This window comes from Halichoeres trimaculatus, unplaced genomic scaffold (assembly GCF_033239565.1).
Source record: "Halichoeres trimaculatus isolate MK-OKI-2021-1 unplaced genomic scaffold, fHalTri1.1 fHalTri1_scaffold_10, whole genome shotgun sequence".
NCBI lineage: Eukaryota > Metazoa > Chordata > Actinopteri > Labriformes > Labridae > Halichoeres > Halichoeres trimaculatus.
The window spans coordinates 30,987,205-31,009,676 of NW_027437187.1; the positions used below are offsets into that span (position 1 = coordinate 30,987,205).

The 22,472-nt window shown below is 40.2% G+C and overlaps 1 protein-coding gene across 1 annotated transcript in view; it reads left to right on the forward strand.

Annotated features, from left to right (window-relative positions):
* itga11b (integrin, alpha 11b) overlaps window positions 1–22,472 on the forward strand; it is a 45,016-nt gene that overhangs the window by 16,854 nt on the left and 5,690 nt on the right. The window contains exons 4-22 of the mRNA XM_074677892.1: window positions 11–102; window positions 208–322; window positions 1,494–1,621; window positions 2,476–2,624; window positions 2,713–2,857; window positions 2,965–3,130; window positions 5,258–5,328; window positions 8,902–9,046; window positions 9,176–9,324; window positions 9,399–9,542; window positions 9,628–9,831; window positions 9,909–10,039; window positions 11,692–11,864; window positions 14,848–14,987; window positions 15,128–15,238; window positions 17,066–17,151; window positions 17,235–17,439; window positions 17,553–17,651; window positions 18,186–18,262. Of these exons, the coding sequence (XP_074533993.1) occupies window positions 11–102; window positions 208–322; window positions 1,494–1,621; window positions 2,476–2,624; window positions 2,713–2,857; window positions 2,965–3,130; window positions 5,258–5,328; window positions 8,902–9,046; window positions 9,176–9,324; window positions 9,399–9,542; window positions 9,628–9,831; window positions 9,909–10,039; window positions 11,692–11,864; window positions 14,848–14,987; window positions 15,128–15,238; window positions 17,066–17,151; window positions 17,235–17,439; window positions 17,553–17,651; window positions 18,186–18,262 (2,530 nt within the window). The remainder of the gene's footprint in view (window positions 1–10; window positions 103–207; window positions 323–1,493; window positions 1,622–2,475; window positions 2,625–2,712; window positions 2,858–2,964; window positions 3,131–5,257; window positions 5,329–8,901; window positions 9,047–9,175; window positions 9,325–9,398; window positions 9,543–9,627; window positions 9,832–9,908; window positions 10,040–11,691; window positions 11,865–14,847; window positions 14,988–15,127; window positions 15,239–17,065; window positions 17,152–17,234; window positions 17,440–17,552; window positions 17,652–18,185; window positions 18,263–22,472) is intronic.

A 22,472-nucleotide genomic window follows, 5' to 3' on the forward strand; every position in this document is an offset into this window, starting at 1 on the left:
TTTAAATCAGGTAAGCTTTCTATGGACAACGTGTCCGAGAGGAAAGACAAGATGCGTCTGGGGATGACCCTGACCTCCAATCCCAAAGACAGCAGCTTTGTGGTGAGTTACACCCTCTCACACTCTCAGATGTAAACACATTACTGTTTCAGTATTTCACTGATGTCTTAGTGTGGTCCCTGTTGTTGTGTCTCACTGTGTCCTCAGACGTGTGGTCCTCTCTGGTCTCATGAATGTGGAAGCTCCCTGTACAGCACCGGGATCTGCTCCAAAGTCGGCCGCAACTTCAGACCTTCCCATGTCATCGCTCCAGCCCTGAAGAGTAACTCAGTCATTCATTCATTCATTTTCTTCCATATTTTCATTCATCCCCTCATTTGTTCTTCCAACATTTGATCCAGCTATCCATCCATCCATCTATTCACAGGTCCACCCATTTATCCATCCATCCATCCATCCATCCATCCATCCATCCATACATCCAACGATCTGTTTTTGAACTACCTATCCTAAGGGTTTGCAACCTGTGGCCTGTCACTAAATAAAACTATGCTTTAACATTTCATTGAGCTAAATATAAATCACATCTTGCAAAAAACCCTGCCATCACCCTACTTCACCTCCTACAACAACAACAACAACATCCCACCAACTTTCCTTGCAACTGCGGCTAATCTCAATTTTTACACCCCTGTTAAGATAGCTTAACATACATTAAGACAAATCTGGAAAACAATACAGATTCTTATTCTATGTGGATGGATTTATTTTACTGCCAACATACCAGCTTAATATAAATACTTAAGATGTGTCAAGATATGAGCAAACAAAAAATGATAAGTTGAGCAATATCGTTGATATATGTAATCACATTCAAGAATAATTTTAAAAAAATGAATTTTCTTAACATAAATTAAGTTTATTTATTTTTTTGCAATTTTTTTTAAAATAAAAAAATTGAAAATATGTTTTAATTTTTGTAACTTTTTGAAATTAAAAAAAACAAAATTTTAATAACTTACTTCTTAAAAATGGCATTATTTTAAATTTCAAAAAATTTAGCAAACTTTTAAAATTCCCCCCAAATATTGTCTTTGTTTTTTGTTTTTTTTGAAAATTTTTGGAATTTCCAAAATTTTGTAATTTTTGCAAATTTTTTTCAACTTTAAAATTGTTGACATTTTCTCTTTTTTATTTCAATTTTTTGAATATTTGCAAAAAAAAAAAAAAAAAAACAAAGCAAAAAACAAAAAAAAAAAACAGAATTCATATGTACTGTTTCATAAAATAAAAAAAAACGTATAAATAACTATAGTTATTCAGTGAATTTTAAGTATGTATAGAATTTTATACACTTCCTCTTTATTGTGAAGATAGAGTAGATTTTGTGGCTTTGGAATAGTTCTAATCCAGGTGAGCCGAGGCAAAATGGCTTGAGGTTGCAGACCCCTGATCTCAGCCTATTCATTCACGACTTGGTCCTTGTCTTGCAGGATGTGAGACGTTCATGGACATAGTGATTGTTCTTGATGGTTCAAACTCCATCTACCCTTGGTATGAGGTCCAGGACTTCCTCATCAACATCCTTCAGAAGTTCTACATTGGCCCAGGTCAGACACAGGTCGGTTAAGCACAAGATAACAAACCAGATAAAGACCAGTCAGACTTTATTATGTAGCTTGAATGTACTTGATTATAGTATCTTTAACACACAGATTTAAAGTCCTGTGTTGGTCAAAACCCTGTCAGAGGCCTTTTGATTCTTAAAGTTACTGAGGAACATTCTTTGAATTCTTCTGTAAAAGGCTGAAAAATGTGAAGATATTGATTGCAACCACAGACTCCCCTCCTGGCAGCCCCTAACGTGTTTGTGGCTGGTAGACTTTAACTCCTCACCAGCTGACATGAAAGCAGGCTTCACTGCCAGCGAGGACAAAGGTTAAACTCTTTCTTAGTCTCACATCTCTTTTCATCCACAGCAGCTGACCTCTTTACCTCATTAAATCTCAACCTCACATGCCATGTCCCCCTCCTGTGATCTTTTGTTTCCTGTATTGAGGTTTATGGTCAGAAAGAGACCTTAGTGAGTGATGGACAGGTTGGAGAGTTTATTGGTTCATGCTCTGATTTCTTCTAACAGGAAAAATGTGGGAATTCTTCTGGGAATAATGACAGCACACATGAGTGGAGGAGCCTGAAGTCATTGTTGAGCTAATTTCTGTTGGTTCATCAAGTGAGCATGCAGTAATGGAAACTCTGCTACAGGCGTACACAGAAATAAATAACAGTACAATAAACCTGAAGCATAGGGTCTGAAATAATGAATGATTGTTATAATTTACTGACTAATGTTACCAAACGTGGAGCCATGCCACCTACAGAGTTTCCTCATTCAGCCATGACTGTCTGTCCAAGAGAAGTTACTCCAAATGAATAAACACAAACTTCTGAACCTCTGGTGTTTTGGGGTTTCAGGTGGGCGTGATTCAGTACGGCACCACAGTGGTCCACGAGTTCAGTCTGGGAGATTACCAGACTGTGGAGGAGGTGGTGGAAGCCGCCAGGGACATTGACCAGCGAGGCGGGGAGGAGACCAGGACGGCATTGGGTATCAGTGTGGCACGGTGAGGCCTGAGTTGGTGACAGATCCATACAAAGCGATTAACCTAGAGCACATATGCTCAGTCTGTAACTGTTTTTTTTCACGTGCAGCTCGCAGGCGTTCAAACGTGGAGGCCGACCCGGAGCTCAGAAGGTGATGATCGTGATCACGGATGGAGAATCTCACGACAGTCCACAGCTGTTGCAGGCGGTTTCTGACAGCGAAAAGGACAACATCACCATGTACGCCATCGCTGTGAGTCTGTCTTTGAACGAAACACCTGCTGACCTTTGACTTTTGTCTTATCCTACAACAAAACCTGACTTGGCTCCTCGGTTTTTTCAATTTTCCTCTTGTTTTAGGTTTTAGGTTATTACAACCGTCGAGGGATCAACCCTGAAGCCTTTCTGAAAGAAATCAAATTCATCGCCAGCGACCCTGACGAGAAGCACTTCTTCAATGTAACAGACGAGTCTGCACTTAAAGACATCGTGGACGCTTTAGGAGAAAGGATTTTCTCTCTGGAAGGTCAGCTGTCTGTTAACGTGTTAAATGTGTCTAAGGCTTTGCCCACATTCTTAGTGTAATGACCACTTGGGGGCGACTCCATATTTCTCTGAATTGGAGTCTACAAAAAATTGGTCCTACTTCTCAGCTGATTAGCTTCTTTGTATGATAGTTTTGTGAAGACCTCCATCCTGAAAAGTTCCTTCTTTGGGGTTCAAACTCTCTAAAGGTCCTTGAACTTTGGGGGTGGGGTCTGCAATACTAAGCGTTCCCAATTGGTTGAGCACTTGCAGTAGACATGCACCAATTGAACATTGAAGGTATTTGCTGTCCGTTATAAAAAATAAAAATCGGTATCGGCCCAAATCGGTATGGGCAGGTCAGGCTTTTTTGAGATTGGTGATTTGTGATTGGCCAGAAAATTGTGATCAGTGCACCCCTAAACCGCAGGGTTTTTATTTCACCCTCCTCCCTCCATCCCCAATAAGATGACACCCATCTGTGGTTGACTTGGTTTAACTCTATAATGCCAAACGTATCATATTTGCTACATGAATTTCAAAAACCTCAATCTCTTCAACATGATCATTAACTTAAAATTTGGGAAAATAAATGTATTCTACCCCCATGAGGATTATCATTCCACTACAGGCAACTGAAGTTTTATTGTGGCCCTTTTCAAAATGGCTGCTCCCATTAAATCATCCAGGCACTTTTGTTCGGGAAAATCATTAATAATTTTCAAGAACTCGTCTTTAAAATGAAATCAAAATTTTTGCTCATTCTTCTTTTCTATCAGTATTTTCTGTATTTAAATAATGTATATTTACTAAAATGAAAAAAAAAAGCCAAAACTGTCCAATTTATCAAATGTGATACAAAAATTGTCTCCTTAAAAGGGTTAAAAGTCATCTCAGTTCCAAAAGTGGAATTTTCTGACTTTTTTAAGGGTCAGGCTCTACAGGGTTAAAAACTCCTGAACAATCATCTTCTTTGAGCCTGGTAGTGTATGATATGTTTCTGTCAGCTCCTGGTGTTACAGTTTAAAGTGTGAGTCTGTAAACTGGAGACCTTCAGCTGAACATGTCAGTGAATATTCAGTTAACGGCAGCTGTTGGGACACAGAAGAAGTCCTTGAGAATGCATTCAGGTTTATTTTTTTATTCAAATGTCTGAATATCTTAATGAGGTAAGCATTAAATGATGGTTTGAAGACATTTGAGAGGAATGCTTTAGACTGCAGGGCCCTGTTTGAATGACAACGTTTCATCAGCAAAATGCTGTAAAACCTCAGTGAAAAAAAAAACATGGAAATGCTGAGAGACTGAAAACTCTGTAAGCACACCAGGCCTGTAGCTGGCGCTATAACTGTCTTGTCCAGAAGCCGCTTTTGGTAGATCTCCATTGAAGTTGAGTTAGGCTGATCATCTGGTCTATTGGCGAATACTAAATGCAGAAGTGGAGCAACGGATGCACATTTTGTTGAAAGACAGTCAGCAGATTTAGCAGATTGAGCAGATTCAGAATGACAAGCTTAACATGGTAGTCTGCAACGATTGTAAAACCGGTACCGTTGTACTGATGTATGCGCTTGCGCAAAGCAGAGTGACACCAGCGTTTCCACTGAAAACCCAAGCTTACTGTTTACACAACAGTGGCGCCACATTTTCAGAAAAAGATCCACTCTGGAGGCCGTTTTTAAAAGTTTGGTTTTAGGTTGGCTAAAACACTGTTTCTGTGCAATCGCGAGGCTGAAACGCAATACTTTTGTGTTTCGGCCTGAAACCGTTGTCTCTGGGTCGCTCTTTATACTGAAACACCACATGATGAGCATTTCAAGTATTTCGAATCCTCTTTTTTTGTCTCCTACAAGTGTTGTACTAATGAAGCCATTGAAAATTAAATAAAGCATGACCAAAATCAGCATAAGCTAACAAGCTATCAGGCCACTTAAAGTACCTCACATGCCAGTTAGCCTTTTATGGCTTCATCTTTCTTTCATGTCGTTTCTCTTTCTGTCAGACAGTGTGGTGCATTAGCTTTTAGTCCCTTGGAAGTCTGAATATGAGTCTGAACTCCTTTTAAAATGTTTTAGCTATGATGCAGAGTAATGTGCATGAAGCTGAGTCTGTTCTCTGTGTTTTGCAGGAACCAACACTCAGGGTCGAGGCTTCGGTCTGCAAATGGCTCAGGCTGGTTTCTCCTCACATTTAGTCAGAGTGAGTATTTGACTCGTCTCCAAAAATCTTCCCACGCCAGATTTAAAATAAACATCTAAAGAAGTATTGATTTCCACTATTTTTCCCCTATACAGCGTTCATATTCAGAAAAATCAGCAGCAGACTCAAGCAGAGTTTTTGTTTAATGAGTGACAGTCCAACAGAAACAAAGGCCACAATCAATGAAACTCTCAAACACTGCTATCACTATCATCCTCAAACATCCAGCAGTGGTTTGATTTTAATCCTGACAGATTCCCGAAACTGCCGGATGAGAAGCTCCTAGAAATATTTCTGTTGTTTTTCATCCAGTGAAAATCATACTGGTCTGAATTCCAACGTGAGGGAGTGAAAAAGTTGTCGTGGAAACTGTGTATGTGTAACTGGGAGCAGATGGTTTTTCCTGAACCTAAAGCTGCCAAGAAAACACTCACTCATACACACACACATCAGCGGAGTGTTTCTGCTCACCATCACATCCACAGACAAATATGTAAAGTGTTTCCTGCTCCTCAGTCTCAGATTTAAAAGGTAAAAATATGAAATCAGGTTAGGCTGATGGGAGAAACAGACGGCACAGTCATCCTTCTCTTGGCCTTGCAGTGGATTGACGTTTAACGGTGAACCTGCAGACTTAGAGTTAGTCCAGGAGCAGATCCAGCAGTAGGGACACTCTGTGACGCTTCTGCCGCCAAAGATTTGGTCATTCCCCGGGCCATCTACTTACTGGCCTCAGGAGAGCGTGACTCAAAGCTTTAATAACTTTCATATCACGACTTAACGACTGTGAGAGTTCATCCGGGCTCATGACTGGCTTCTCATGTGTTTAACTGAGTGAAAAAGCTGGTCTGAGATCAGTTTGAGTGAACCAGTTTGTTAGAGTTTCACTTCCTTCATCCATGGTGATGGGGTGTGAGTGCCGGGAAAGGCTAATGACATCAGACAGGGACTGAACCAGACCTCTTTCAGTTGGTCAGCTCCCCCATAAAATGATCAGTTCATCTCTGCTCTGCTTGTCCTTGGATTATTTTCAGCTTTATTAGAATAACAGCTGAAGCAAGACAGGAGCTGTGATTAGATGAAGAGTGTGGTTGACATGATGCACTGAGAGCTGTGGCGTGTGCTTTTGAAGGCTCTGTGAGGGTGAACTGTTTGGTGTTTCCTGCAGTGACACCTTTGGCCAGAATTGGTAGTGTTTTTCCAGGATAAAAAATAAAGCACTATCCCTGTGTGTCGCCATGGTAACTTTCAGTCCATGAACCGTCCGGACCCAGCTGAATCCAGAGTAGGCAGAGCTTCAACAGCAGTCAGAAGCAATTGGCTTTATTTTGGAGGTTTTGAAGGTTGTGTCACAAAGAGGTTTATGGGGTTACTCTGAGATATAATCCTGGGTCAAACCAAAAAATCCCTCAAACAGCCCCAAAGTTCAGAGTTAATTGGTAGCCTGTGCATTAAGTTGGGGCCAATCCCAGTTGTTACTCTTTCCCCTTCCCTATGGCCCTGCTCTAGTTTAAACGCCAATGGGGAAGGGGTAAAAACACATCTATTAGAAATGAGACTCCACTTGATTCCCACCGTAGACTGTATAGAGAGTGAACAGTGTGGCTCCGCTATTTACCATCGTACAATTTTGAAGTCAAAATACTGCCATCACAGGCGCCGCCATTGGCCGCCCAAGTCTGTGCAGTAGAGGCTATGAGAGAATCTGAGTAGAGTCGGGTCACAAAAATAATAATTTCTTTCTTTCAAGAGTCTAATCTGTTGTTGGCTCTCTCTCAACATATTTTACAATCCCTGAAAAAATAAATGAAAACGACAGCTGTCAATCATTGCTAAACATGACGTAAAGCTTTGTTTTAACCTCTTATAATTAATGAAAACAAAACTTTTCAGAAAAAAAGAGGACTTAAATACAAGGCAGCCAAATGATACTTTAAAATCACCTCAACAATCGGATGTGAGATACATTTCTACGAGGTATGTTAATTTTTTAAAGTTTGACCACAGCCCATCTAGAATGACTGGGAAGATGGATTTTTTGACCTATACATCAGCCAGTCACCAGAGGGAGCAGTTTTGTGGTTACCTCACTTTGAGCCAAGCAAGATGATGAGGTCCATTTTTTTTTTTTTTGTACAGTCTATGATTACCACTACGTCATCACCCCTAGACACTGGCTGGCTATAATGAGAGCAGCGTGACAGTTTACTTACTTCCAAACTGGACACATTTTTCGCAAATTGATGATAAACCAATGTCAGATTAGGGTGACAAGTTCACAGCAAATAGACTTCCCCATGGTGACTGTATTACATGAGTGATGAGACAGCTAAGCTACATAAGCTAGGATAAGCAAATGTTATGGTATTCAGAAGCTATATTATTTAGCTTCTGAATACTGTAACATTAGCTTATGTAGGCAATACAGCTCCTGAATGCAGCTTAGCTGTCTAATAATTCATAAACTGTTTGCTGTGAATTTGTCACCCTGGTCTGATATGGTGTAACTATTATCAGCCATAGCTGTTGCTTTAGCAGCATTAGTTAGATCATTATAATAAGCCATTGCAAGATACAACCACAAATTAAAAATTTGGCCAGTATTTACGTGGAGTAGCAAAGGATTAGGTATCTGATAAAAAAAGATATTGATGTCATGGGAAATATATCATAACCCTTGGTTTTAAATGAGGTCCTGGTTTGTCTACGCTTTAGGGGCTGTGTAGCTTTTCCCTTTAACACTTCCACTACTCCTTACAGGGAATCAGGACACCCTATCACTAGACATTCGCACGCAAAACTAAAGCCTTGGGGTTAAACCAAGGGCTAAGGGGCAGAACAAGGGTAAGGGATAGAATTTGGATTCACACTTCATTCAGCTCTGCCGTAGCTTTTTATGGATACACATGAAAGAGAGGGAAGGTGTGTTCTCCCTGCCTCAGGCTTTGGTGTTCAACATTGGCATGTGGAAATGCAGGGAGCTCCCAGAACATACCTTCCAATTAAACTAATTGCTTGAAAATATTTAATTCTTTTGATGAGAGTGGACTCCAGAATCAGTCCTGCAGTACAAAAGTCCGTATGTCTGGTCTTTGAAAGGGGAAGTAGATCGATGCACTGGAGGAGGTTGTCAGTGGGAAGCTAGGGGATGGATATAAATAGTTCTGTACTGTAAAAGATTGGGGGAGGGAAATTATGAAACAACTTCTTTATATCAGTGATTTGATTGATGCAGCTGCTTTAGTTTTCAGAAACTTATAACTGAGAGTCATCTGCAAATGTGTTTATACTGATGTAGTGATACTGATAAAGGTTTTTGACCATTACAGGAACTGGTCATCCTTTCAAAACTCTCCATGTGGCTCTCTTTACACTTTCTTTTACACATTCATTTTTTCTGTGAGCTTCAGTAAATGCCTATGTGAGAAATCCTGATGTCTGGTGCCTTAAGCCTTGGCCCCCAGAGCTCCTGTTTGGGAGGTTACTGTAAACACCACTGCTATACTGCTCTGTTGCTTCTAATTATTTTATGTACATTACATTTTTTTGATTGTTTGTTTTATTTCTCTGTAGGATGGCGTGCTACTTGGGGCAGTTGGAGCCTATGACTGGAACGGCGCCGTGCTAAAGGAGACCAAACACGGGAAGGTTGTTCCATCTAAATCCTCCTACAAAGACGAGTTTCCAGAGGAACTGAAGAACCACGCAGCCTATCTGGGTAAAAATGTGTGAAGACCAAAAAATACAATTTACTGGCAATTAATCTTTAGTTCTTAATTAAAAGTGAGAATTTAAAGACAAAAGCTAGCAAAGTATCTTTGACGTTTTCTGCCTTTTCTTGTTCCAGGATACTCCGTGGGCTCACTCATTTCATCTCGTGGCTTACAGCTCTACATGGCCGGAGCTCCGAGGTTCAACCACACCGGGAAGGTCATCATCTTCACCCTGAAAAACAATGGAAACCTGACCATCCTGCAGGCGCTGCTGGGAGAACAGGTAACATATACAAACTGGAAGGAAACAAACCCTAAAATCAGCTGTACTCTATTGTTTAATTTGTTCTTTTCCAGCTTGGGTCGTACTTTGGTAGTGAGTTGTTATCGATGGACGTGGATGAGGACGGACAAACAGACGTCCTCTTGGTGGCAGCACCCATGTTTTACAACCAGGGCTGGGAGAGAGGGAAGGTTTACATCTACACGGTTACTCCACAGGTACACACATAAATCAACACAAGTGCCACAAAATGAACCTTTAAAGTCCTCAAAGCAAAAACACCTATAAACATTCTCTCTGCAGACATCCGTCATCCCACAGGGGGCGCTGATGGTGTCAGACCGCTCTCAGAACTCCAGACTGGGTTCAGCTTTGGCGCAGATACCCGACATGAATGGGGATGGATTGAAGGAGCTGGTGGTGGGAGCCCCGCTGGAAGACGACCACCAGGGGGCGGTGTATATTTTTTACGGTCAGGGCAGGACTATCCAGCGACAATACAGACAGGTGTGTGAGATCATAGTGCTCAGGTGGAATAATGGGAGGAGTCTGAGGAATAACCTCTTGGGTCTCTGTTTCTGCAGCGTCTGTCTGCAGCCGGGTTCTCTGCTGGTCTGCAGTATTTTGGTCAAAGTCTCCACGGTGTTTTGGACGTGAATGGAGACGGGCTTGTTGACCTTGCAGTGGGAGCACTGGGAGCTGCGGTCATCATCTGGTCAGGCCAAAACACACACCCTCAAATTCTCACTTCTTTATTAACCACTGAGATTGTTGCCCAACATCCTTTGACCGACATTTTAGTGTTGACGAAAATATTTAAACAAATATTGATTCAAAGGTGATGATTTTTTTTTTCTGTTAGACCCTCATGTTCCCCAAGAGGACGACTGCTACATATATTGATTTACAAGTAGTCCTCAAGCGCCATATCCAATTACTTTTTTATGTGTCATTCAAATCATCTTCAGCCGTTCTTTGTGGACTAACATGCTAGCATGACAAAATAATTGGATACTAAAAAAGATTATCAATCAATGCTCTTAATATCCAAGAGGTAATGTTTCATCCATAACCAATAATTGGTTTGACATGAGAATATGGACTCAAGTTTCAAAGGTAAGGCAGAAAAAGTGAGGAGTGCCTTAAACCTTATTGTTAAAAAGTTGCCAGCAGGGGGCGACTCCGTAGTTACATTTTGTAGCAGATTATGAGAAAATTTGACTGCTTTTATTTTTGACACAAGTGTAACTTTCTTTCCCCTTTTGCCCCTTCCTCTGCCACTCAAGTGGATGCTCATTGCAGCGGCTTCTTTTTGTCATTTTTTTTCTTCTTCTACTTATTTGGAGTCCATTAGTATTTTTATAGCTCATTTGTATGCCGTGGAAACTAAACTGGTTACGTTTTTCTTCCCGTGTGTGTCCAGGAATCCTGTGTGTAACCATAGTCCCATTGTTTACTCTTGAGATCCTTTGCTAGCAGCCCATAGCTTGTAACTAGTACTAGGCCAGATGTTCCCCATTACCTGAGGTGAAAAAGACTAGGATGATGTGCTGGCTCAAGCAAAGAAAAGACAGTATTGATTTGCCCTTCCATCCATGTGAGATCTTTCTCCAATATGATGGAAGAGCTAGCGATGCTAACCTAGTACCAGAAAAAATACTGGCAGAGTAGTGTCAAGGTTTGCACAGAGACATGGCTAACGAAGCTAGCACTGGACATGGATGCCACATAGGATATCACCTTCTGTGGGCAGACACGATAAAGGAGACAGAGACTGAATAAACTGGTGAAGAAGTCTGGCTCAGTCTGGACCCTGTGGACCCTGTGGAGGTGGAGACTGATAGTAGAATGATGGCTGTTGTCACTTACAGCAGACTTTTTACCTTTATGTTTTCAGTCTGTGCACATTTAATACTTGTGTAATAGTTCTTTACATATTTCTTGGGGTTAATTAGTCCTGTACATATTTTGTTCTGGGTTACACTTATATAATTCCAGTTGATGTATTCTGTTTGTAATGTTTGCACGATACTCTTTCTTATTGGCTGCTGTAATTCTGTATATTTCCACGTTGTAGGACAGATAAAAGATTATCTTATCTTATTATTTTGATTTTATACCAAGTATTTTGTCCAACAGGGAACAACTCCTCTGGTAGAAAGAAGATTGTTTTGCAGTTTATAAGAAGAGTTCATAGAGTCACCCTCTGCTGGCCTTTTGAAAGATTGCAGTTTTTGGGCACACACTGACTTCGCTTTTTAGAGATGAATGTGATGCCCATATTTTACAGACAGTCTGTGCTTTACATCGAGAACATTTAGGTTTATCTCAGAGGTGGCTCTGATGTTTCATCATTCTTCCCTTCAGGTCTCGTGGTGTGGTGCGGATTCAAGCTAAGCTGACCTTTGAACCTGAAAAAGTCAACATCTTTAACAAAGACTGTCGGCGAGGAGGAAAGGAGGTCACCTGCATGTCTGTCATCGTGTGTCTGAGTCTGGACTCCATGACAAAGACCAGGACGAAGACCAGGGCTGATGTTGGTAGGTGGGATTCACTGAGAAATACTCAGAGGATGATGCAGAGTGTTTTATAATTTATTTGAATGTTTATTTCAACTTAAACCAAAACAAGATGTGAGGAGACAGCAATACTGTCAAACATTTACAGCCTAAGTCATCTCTGAAAATTTCAAAAGCAGAAACCTAAAATCCTAGAACCCTTCTCTTACTTATGGCAGCTCAGTAGCAGGTTGCAGTTCGTCCCCTGCTGATTTATTGAGGCCTTGAAGTGGAAATGAGTGCAGAGCTGCCCATTTGACCGAGTGCTGTCTGGAGTTCCAGCTGTGTGACGTTTGTGCAGAGAGCATCAGAGTCATCCAGATATTTGTTTTCTGATGTGTTGTATTGTGAGTGGAAACTGTTGGTCTGATCCTCGCAGGTCGGCTCCTCAGTGAAGCTGTTGTCGTGTCTTTCTAATTGGCTGCAGATGTGCGGGCCGGCTGCATGGAAACCTCGCTAACATGCTAACCCCAGCCCGCCAACCTCCTTAAAACTGTGTCACTCCTCCCTCCATCACTTCATACCTTCATACCTCCCTCTCTTCATTCTCTCCATCAGCTCCTCATCTTCCCTTCAATCATCTGGAGCCGATTAGACGCACAAACTAAGACAGAGACACAAAGAGAGCATGCATACGCAGGCCAACGCACCACATGGTATCAAAGAAGCACGCTTCAGTGCAGAGATAGTGGATGGGAGCCACGGTTAGAGATCCAAACTTCCTTTTCAGAATCACTCCGGTTTATTTGCTGGATTGCAGACGTGGCGTTTCGCACATGAACTGCACTGGACAAAAATTGCTTGCCTCAGCTCTCCGTGCACTCATTAATCAAAACCCAGATTCAGTTGTATAACAGATGAACAAGAGTTCTGCAGCAATGCTAACTTGCTCACAGATCAGTTTGTGTTTACATGTTGGTTTTGTACCAACACTCACATACTGAATGAGAAGCAACTCCTAGGAACTACAGTCAGTGGTATTTGGTGGCTTTCAAAAGACTGATTTAAAAGCTATTCAAGCCACCTCACACCCCAGCTCCTTTGATTCTCACTGATACCTTCTTTGTTCTGTACCCTGAGGCTTTGCTAATGCTCTCCCTGCCTTGGCTTGTCATGTATCTACATGGCAGAGAGAGGGGAGGCTTGCTCTCCCTGCCTCAGGTTTTGGCATTCGAGGTAGGCACATGGAAGGGCAGGAAGCTCCTAGGACAGTGCCACACCACTGTATACACCTTTTTGCTAATAAAATTATCATGCCATCATGTCATGTCATCTTCTACCGCTTATCCGGGTTTGGGTCGTGGGTGGCAGCAGTGCCATCGACGAGGACCACTGGCCCATTTTCTTTCCGGCCACTTTCACCAGCTCCTCTGGGGGGATACCAAAGCGTTCCCAGGCCAGCTGAAAGATGTAATCTTTCCACCGTATCCTGGATCTACCCCAGGGTCTCCTCCCTGCCGGACATGCCCGAAACACCTCCCCAGGGAGGCATCTGGGATGAATCCTCACCCGAACCACCTCCTCCTGGCCCCTCTCCTGGATTTCTGAGTTCTGAACCCTATCTCTAAAGCTGAACCCTGACACCCTGCGGAGAAAGCTCATTTCAGCTGCTTGTATCGTCAATGTTGTCCTTTCGGTCACTACCCACAGCTCCTGGCCATAGGTGAGGGACGGAACATAGATTGACTGGTAATTTGAGAGCCTTGCCTTCTGGCTCAACTCTCTCTTCACTACAATGGACTGGTATAGTGCCCTCATCACTGCCGACGATGCCCCGATCTGTCTGTCAATCTCTTGCTACTGTCAATCTCCGCTACCCCGAGATATTTGAACGCTTTCCTGACCTGGGGTGGGCAATCCACCCTTTTCTGACTGAGAACCATGGCCTCAAACGTAGAGGTGCTGATCTTCATCCTGGCTGCTTCACACTTGGCCACATCCCATCCCAAGACCACATCATCTGCAAAACTGATCATCCTTCTCATTTAAGAAAAGAAGTGTGCTGTCTCCTCAACAACCAAATCACACCGCAACCTTCTTCACTTAGTCAAAACACTGGATCTTCATCTTCAAACATCCAGCTTTGTGTCATTTAGCCATGCCCATGAGTCAGCTCGCAGTCTGAAGAGGCCCTCCTTGTACAGGGGGCTGCTCAGATTCCCCACATTCCCATGCTGCACTGTGTGACAGGCCCCACTTCTTCCTGAATGACCCAAAGCAACCAACCCCTGTGAGAAGGTAATTGAGGACGGTCCATTGTTGGCAAGGTAGAAGTTCTCCAAGTAGTCCCCAGAGCCCTGGTTTGACTGGTGAGAATGTGTCTGTCCTGCCTCCTGACTCCTACTCTTTCTTCCAAGCTTCTGCCAGGTCTTTACAGAAAAGTCCTCCAGGATGGAAGTCCTCCAACTCTGGATCTCATAGGATAAAACTGAAGCCATGTCAGTGTGTTCTGACTGCGTCCTCTGGGTCCAGCATCTTAGAACTGAGACATACCATCAAATATATCTAGTTGCACAGATTTTCTAAATTCTGAGAGATTGAGCCTGACTGAAATGCAAGCACATACATGTCATCTGACTCTCAAATCCTTTTAACTAAATCTGAGTTAAATACAAGAATTCCTTTCTAAATTTGCATGAATGCAAGCAGAGGAAAAGTGAAGTAATTGAGTTATACATGCTCAGTTACACAATTCTCCAAACAATAGTGGATGGAAACTCTTATTTATTCCTGTTTATGTGGCCAACTTTTCATAAATCTACTCAAAACTTGCACATTTGGAAACACGACAAGTTTTATTTGCACTAATGAGCTCACCAGGTGACCTCACTTTGTTTCATATCACCTAAAAGACCTGTAAAGTTTGTTTTTATAATCTTGTTGTGCTGCATATGAGCAGGATTAGACTGGTTTGCCTCTTAAAGCTTTCCTCTTCAAAGCCTTCCTCTCCTCCTCTTTGTCCCAGCTGTCTGGTACAGTCTGGTGCTGGATGAGAGGCGTTTTCCTCCTCGAGCTGTTCTGGACGAATCAGCGCGTCAGCAGCCCAGGAGTCTGCTTCTGCAGGCTGGAGTTCAGCGTTGCCAACGCTTGGGCTTCTCTATCCAGGTCAGAAAACACCCCCAAAGCACAAACTGGAAGAAAAACACTCAAACAAAAGACCAAATAGTACGAAGTTGACTGAATTCAATTTGATGTCAACCTCAGAAAACACAAACATCACTGAGTCCTTTGTGCTGCTTTTAAAGGAGACAGCAGATTATGGACGCCCCATTGCTGTCGTGCTGGAGACGGGTTTGCAGAGCCTAGATGATGGACCTGTGCTGGATCCTGATTGGCCAAGCATCCTGAGGGCAGAGGTGAGAGTTTGCAGGACTCAAAACAATATTAACAGCAAGCAACACTAATTCAGCATCACCATTTGGTTTGTCATCTTGAGATTCAAAATATTTTGCCCATTATAGTTCTGCTCTGGATCAAAAAGAGACAATAACAGGATGAGATGGGGCACTAGAGAGTAGTGAGGTCTAACAATTACTCTCTGTTGGTCCTAACTGCTAGACAAGGGGTCTGCAACCTTTATTTTCATAGGAGCCATTTTTCCTCAGCTCAACTGGATTAAGGTCATTTAGGAGCCACAAAATCTGCTTTATCCTCACAGTAAAGATAAAGACATTAAAATCTAGTGAATAATAATCTAAACACAGAGTTGTTTGTGTTTATAAAACTGCACATGTAATGTCTTGGTTTTTTTATTTAAAGAAAAATAAATTTTAAAAAATAATCAAAATATAATATCATAAATTTTGTTAATCTACAAAAGTTATATTTCAATAAGTTGCATTTTTTTTAATTTTTGAAATTTTAAAAAGTATGCAAAATTATTCAAAAAATGAAATTTAAAATGTGCAAAAATTACAAAAAAAATTTAAACTGCCTAAAAAATTTGGCCCAAATATCATAAATTACTAAATTTGCTAAGATAAAAATTTAGATTTTAATACATGCAATTGTTTTTTTAAAAAAGGAACGTATGTAATTTGCCAAACTTTTCCAAAAAATTCTGCAAATTTAAAAACAAGATGAAAATTCGCTTAAAAAATTAAAAAGTCAAAATCAGCAAAGTTTAAAAAAAAAAAAAAGGTTTTCACTTTGAAAAGAAAACAGAAATTCCAAATTTGGCAATTATTAAAAAAATTGCCAAAATAAAAAAAAATGAAAGCTTTCTTGCACATAAATGATAATCAAAACCCCCTGTCAGAAAAATAAAAATTCTTAATTTCAATAATATTTTCTAAAGCTACAAGGAGCCACTGCAAAGGAGTCAAAGAGATGTATGAGGCCCCAGAGCCACGGGTTGAAGACCCTTGTGCTAGACAGAGTTGTTTGGTTACTGGACTTATCACAGCAACATCTTGAAAAGTCAGACGGGACTCTGGAGAAAACAAACATGGATGGCTGTCAAGCTGTACCTAGAGGTTAAAGAAGTGCTTTTTCCCATATTTCATAAAGAAACATGAAATCAAACTGTTGAATGTCACTGCTACAGCAAATGTGTACAAACTTCATACCATGAGGTAAACATGTCAGAGAAATTCCAGGATAAGCGACTTCTCCAAATGTCATGAAAAAATTGCTTGTGCATTCTTGTGCAATTTGCTCAATTTGTGACATCACTGATTGGTGTATGTCTTTATAGGAGTATCGTAATTACACCAACCAAACAGAAACTGCTTGCTCTGATCTTTAATCTTGGAAAGTTCTGAAATACTAGGGACACTATACTATCAGAGGGACATTATGAAGACTGAACATGAACATAATTAACTCTATTTAAGTTGTCACTTGTCACTTGAAGAGGCCATACCCCCAATTCAATCTCTCTTGATTCCTAAAGCTGGTGTAAATGGGTGAGTTTTATTCAAATGTATTCCTTACAATTGTCATGAATTGAGAAATGAGTCATAGAGCCAAACTGTTTGTGCACTAGGCTGTGAGTATGACTTATACTGCTGTAACATTTTAACATGGGTTCTATGGGGACGGACTTATTGCTGGACAGCCCCTAGTGGACACTAAGGGAACTACTGTTTTGGCACTCACTTTCATGTGAATATTTTGGTTTTGCTGTCACTAAAGATGCTCTTTATGAAAGATAAATGAGTAATCTTTGTTTCCTGCCTCAGCTCCCCTTCTGGAACGGATGTGAGCAGGAGGAGACCTGCGTACCCGACCTCATCCTACACAGTCACACTGACCTCATGGATGTTCAGTGAGTACTTGTTCTTCATTAATACACGTTTCATGTAACTATGATGTACCCAGCAGGTGACTGTCCCTATGTTTTATCTGAAGGCAGTTCTGCAGGTCCAGGGACAGGGCTACCTGGTCACTCTGCAGCCATCAGGGGGGATCTGACGACTCAGTGTACGTGGTGGAGCACGGGCGGAGGAGGGTGATGGTGTTTGCTCGTCTGGAAAACCAGGGAGAGAACGCGTATGGAGCATCTATTCACATCTCCACCTCCTCCAACCTCCTCTTCTCCAGCCTCATAGTCAAGGTGAGAGTCAACAGCTTTTCAACGACTCACAATCTAAGAATATGTATATCACTGATCTCCAGGTCATTAAAGATGACTGTATTCAACCTAGTGTGCTTTTTCTTTTCTGACAGGACCAATCAGATATTCAGATTGAGTGCTACGCAGAGGACAGACCAGCCAATCAGAGAAGCTGTAACATCAGCGCTCCATTCATGAAGTCTTTATCTCAGGTATGTTTGTATTTTATGATAAAAGCTGGGAAAGATGGAGGATAAATCCATAATTTAATGAAAATGAATCATAGAAAACCATCAGACCTTACAGATAAAAAGGTAAAATAACAGATTTTTCTGACTGTGACTGCAGACAGTTTATAAATCAGGTGTTATCAGACCATCTCACTGCTGTTACACAGCCATGCTAATGATAGTAATTAAACAGAGGAGGAATCTGCTCAGGCTGACGACCATTGACTTGATCCTTCATTAGCCTAACGACCATCCTGTAAACATGATCACGGCTCCGCCCTTTACTGTAAGGCCCCTTAGGGCCCACTTCACAGATGCCTGTCTGAATGAAGTCCAGTTTATTGGTCCAGACGGTGGAGCAGATTGTTGTTGGCTTCTTTTTAATGAGGTGAAGTGTAGCTGGAGGGAAACACAGCCCCTCAGTCTGCTCAGAGAGATGATCTGACACCTGGAGGATCTCAGGAGGTACTCAAAGACTGATCAAAAACCTCTTACTAGATCTCTTCCTGTATCCAGGTTTCTTTCCGCCTGGAGCTTGAGTTCAGCCGTTCTGTCTTCCTGGATCACCTACAGATCACCATGGTGACCAGAAGGTGAGGCAGATGGTGAGACGGATGGTGCACTTAATGATTAGATTCTCATTTAAAGGTATTTTCTGTTGTTTTCCTGGTTGGATGTTTGGTGGATATGCACACATGTTCTTGATTTAGGGTCATGTGAGGACTACGTGATGAGGAATGCATTGCATTTGAGTCCATATCAACCACAGGCTTGGTCATGTTTTTATTTTTCTTCTTATACCAATTACATTTAGTAAATTACCATCACAGTGTTAATTTACTGTTTTGGGACTTAGTTATTATTTGGGGACATACACAGGTTTTTGTTTTAGGGTCATGTGGGGACATTTTTGGGAGCATTTCAGATTTTCATTTCAGTTTTAGAAGCACAAATATTAATCTTCTTGTTTACTGTAACAACATTTTATCTTTTTCCATTTTAACACACTGTTGTGTGCATAGTCGTGTAAAATTCAAGGAGACCTTGGAGGTATACAAGTGTGAATATTTAATTTGATATTTAGCTCTGTGTTCACAGAAGTTATATGTTGTAGACCTTTATGTGATCACACAGTTACAGTATGAAGACTCGGTTTCCTGTCATAGCACACGCACACACCAGTTCTTACTTTAGTTTGTTTCGGGGACTTAATGATCTGTAAAAGGCTCATTTTCATGCAGTTATAGGTGTTTACATATCTTTTTTAGTAGTGTTGTCAAATATATCAAGTTGTGTTGAAAAACATGTTCAACATTTTACACACAGTTAAAATATGAAGACACACACACTTATGTTTAAGGTCAATGTAGGGACTATACCTTAACCCTCATAAGTCGATCTGGCCCAAAAAGGAACATTTTCTTCATTTTCGGTCATTTTAAGGGCTAGCTGTATGAAAAATTGGCAATGATTGTATTTTTCAAAGGTTTTTGTAAAATCCTTTTATTTTTCCATCAGAAGTGCCCACACTAGGAGGTAGATTTTTTTATCTAATCCCCGTCGATCTAGACCGCAACGGCCACCATTTACTCCCATTATAACCGCACATTTTTGGCGTCATATAATCCTGACATATTATCATGCATTTTCAAATATTTCTTGATAAATCTAAACATCTACCTCCAAAATACTTGAAAAAAATGTTTTGTATGGGATGAACCCCCTAAATCACAATATATTACCAGATTATCATCTAATGTAAATTTTAGTGAAGGCTTGGGTTTTATTTCCTGAAAAATGCATGGCAAAAAAAAAGTTGAAAATCATAAAATAGTCTTGGTATATTGCTACTGATATAAAAAAGAGGTGTGAGTATGATTGAGAAAAAAAAACATCAACAGGACCCATTTGACCAGAGATTGTAAAATTGTCACTCATAAATATGTATGGGTGGACAGACACGCCCACCTAGGCCCCGCCCTGTATTTACAGTCCATGCTGGTACAGACTCTTAGTCCTCAATGCTGCTAAAATCAACCTCAGAAACATGTTTCTTAGTGAGCTATAGGCTTAGGCAACACATACAAACACAAACACACACACCCCCCCACACACACACACACACACACACACACATAAACAAACACGTAAACAAAGAATCTGTGCAGGGCCCTTCTGAGGGCATAAAAAATCCAAAAAATTAGGATCATGGACCTTATCTCCGAAAAAGGACTTAACAACCACACCAAACCTACTCATAAACACAGCAAACACACTCACAAACACACCAAACACTCACACACATACATACACACACACATGCACAGAAACACACACACAAAGGTGCCATGTAGGGACTTGCTGTGTATGGTCCTCAGAAGACTGAGGACTTCAGCAAATCAAACACACACACACACACACACACACACACACACACACACACACACACACACACACACACACACACTCACACACACACACACACACACACACACCCATGCAAACACACACACACACACATGCAAACACACACACACACACACACACACACACACACACTGACAAAGGTGCCATGAAGGGACCTGCTGTGTATGGTCCTCAGAAGACTGAGGACTTCAGGAAATCAAATACACACACACACTCTCACACACACATACAAACACACACACACATACATATGCAAACACACACACACACACACACACACACACACACACACACACACACACACACACACACACACACACACACACACATGCAAACACACACACAAACACAAACACACACAGACACACTCACACACACACACACACACACACACTGACACATTTATGCCCCCCAACCCTAACCATACACACAAGGACTCATACTGACAAAGGACCTTGTGTTTTGTGCAGACCTGCTGTGTCTGGTCCTTGGAAGATGGAAATTTAGAAAACAGAGACACACACACACACACACACACACACACACAAATACTGATAAACATTCTTTTTAAGGTCTTTTGTGTTCGGAGGGTCTTCTGATCTTTTCTTTTAGATTTATCTTCATTGCTAGAAAAATCAAACAAAGAAAATTGCTCTTTAGAGGAATGAGACACTATAGCTTGTGTTTGATTAAAAAAATTTTTTTTTTCAAAAATCCAAAATGCTTTTAATTTCACATTGTTTATCCAGTATTGACATGATCAAAGATGTAATAAATCCAAAGAAATAATCCACCCTGCACCTTTTTCAGGGGAAATCACGCATCCCCTCTTTTTCCCGTTGATAGAAATGTGATTTCTATTGACAAAAAAGCTAAATAAACATACAAAATAAAAATTATATATATATATATATATATATATATATATATATATATATATATATATATATATATATATATATATATAATTTTCATATCTATGTATAGCTCTAATGTTGCTGAGAATTTGAAGCAGTGATAGTTAAAAAACAATGTAGATTAATTCATTTTTTTATAGCTCTGCATTGAGGGTGGCTATTTGTGTCCTATAGTAGTAAGGTAAGAATATTTCCTTTTAAATCCTCCTCGTGCAAAAAGTAATGATGCATTTAAACTCATATTGTTATATATTATTGACACAGTCAAGGCTGTTATATATTGATCATAAGTGTTCAGGTCTGCACATTTTTTTTGGAGAAATCACATTTTTTCAGTTTTTCCTGTTTTTAAAATCACGTTTTTTATGACAAAAATGCCATAAAACAAAAAAATAATCAAAAAGTTACATAAAACTTTATATTTTTAGATAGGTCTGAAGTAGTTAAAAAGATTTAATGCTTTGAAAGTTCAAAAAAATATGGATTAATTAATTTTTTATAGCTTGATATTGAGGGTGGACGTTTTGGCCACGAACAACATAAACAGGTGTGTTTTTTTAAAATCCTCCTTGTGCAAAAAGTAATGATGCATTTAAACTCATATTGTTATATATTATTGACACAGTCAAGGCTGTTATATATTGATCATAAGTATTCAGCTTTGAGCCTTATTTTTAGAAAAATCACATTTTTTCAATTTTTCCTGTTCCTAAAATCACGTTTTCTTATGACAAAAATGCCATAAAACAAAAAAATAATCAAAAAGTTATATAAAACTTTATATTTTTAGATAGGTCTGAAGTAGTTAAAAAGATTTAATGCTTTGAAAGTTCAAAAAAATATCGATTGATTAATTTTTTAATAGCTTGATATTGAGGGTGGACGTTTTGGCCACGAACAACACAAACGGGTGTGTTTTTTTAAAATCCTCCTTGTGCAAAAAGTAATGATGCATTCAAACTCATATTGTTATATAATATTTACACAGTCAAGGCTGTTATCTCTTGATCATAAGTGTTCAGTCGTGAACCTTATTTTTAGAAAAATCTTTTTTTTTCAATTTTTCCTGTTTTTAAAATCACGTTTTTTATGACAAAAATGCCATAAAACAAAAGAAAAATCAAAAAGTTATATAAAACTTTATATTTTTAGATAGGTCTGAAGTAGTTTAGAAGATTTAATGCTTTGAAAGTTCAAAAAAATATCGATTAATTAATTTTTTATAGCTTGATATTGAGGGTGGACGTTTTGGCCACGAACAACACAAACGGGAAGAAAATGGAATCACACTCGAGGGTTAAAGGGGACAATTTCATTTGGATGTCCTTTACCAATCTGTTCGTCTATCCTTGAGGAGGTTGGTCAGTCCACTAATTTTAGAGTAGAAAACAAACATGACATTAATCTTTTTTTAATTATGGGGAAGATGATGGTTCATTTAAAGGGCGCCCCCTGCTGT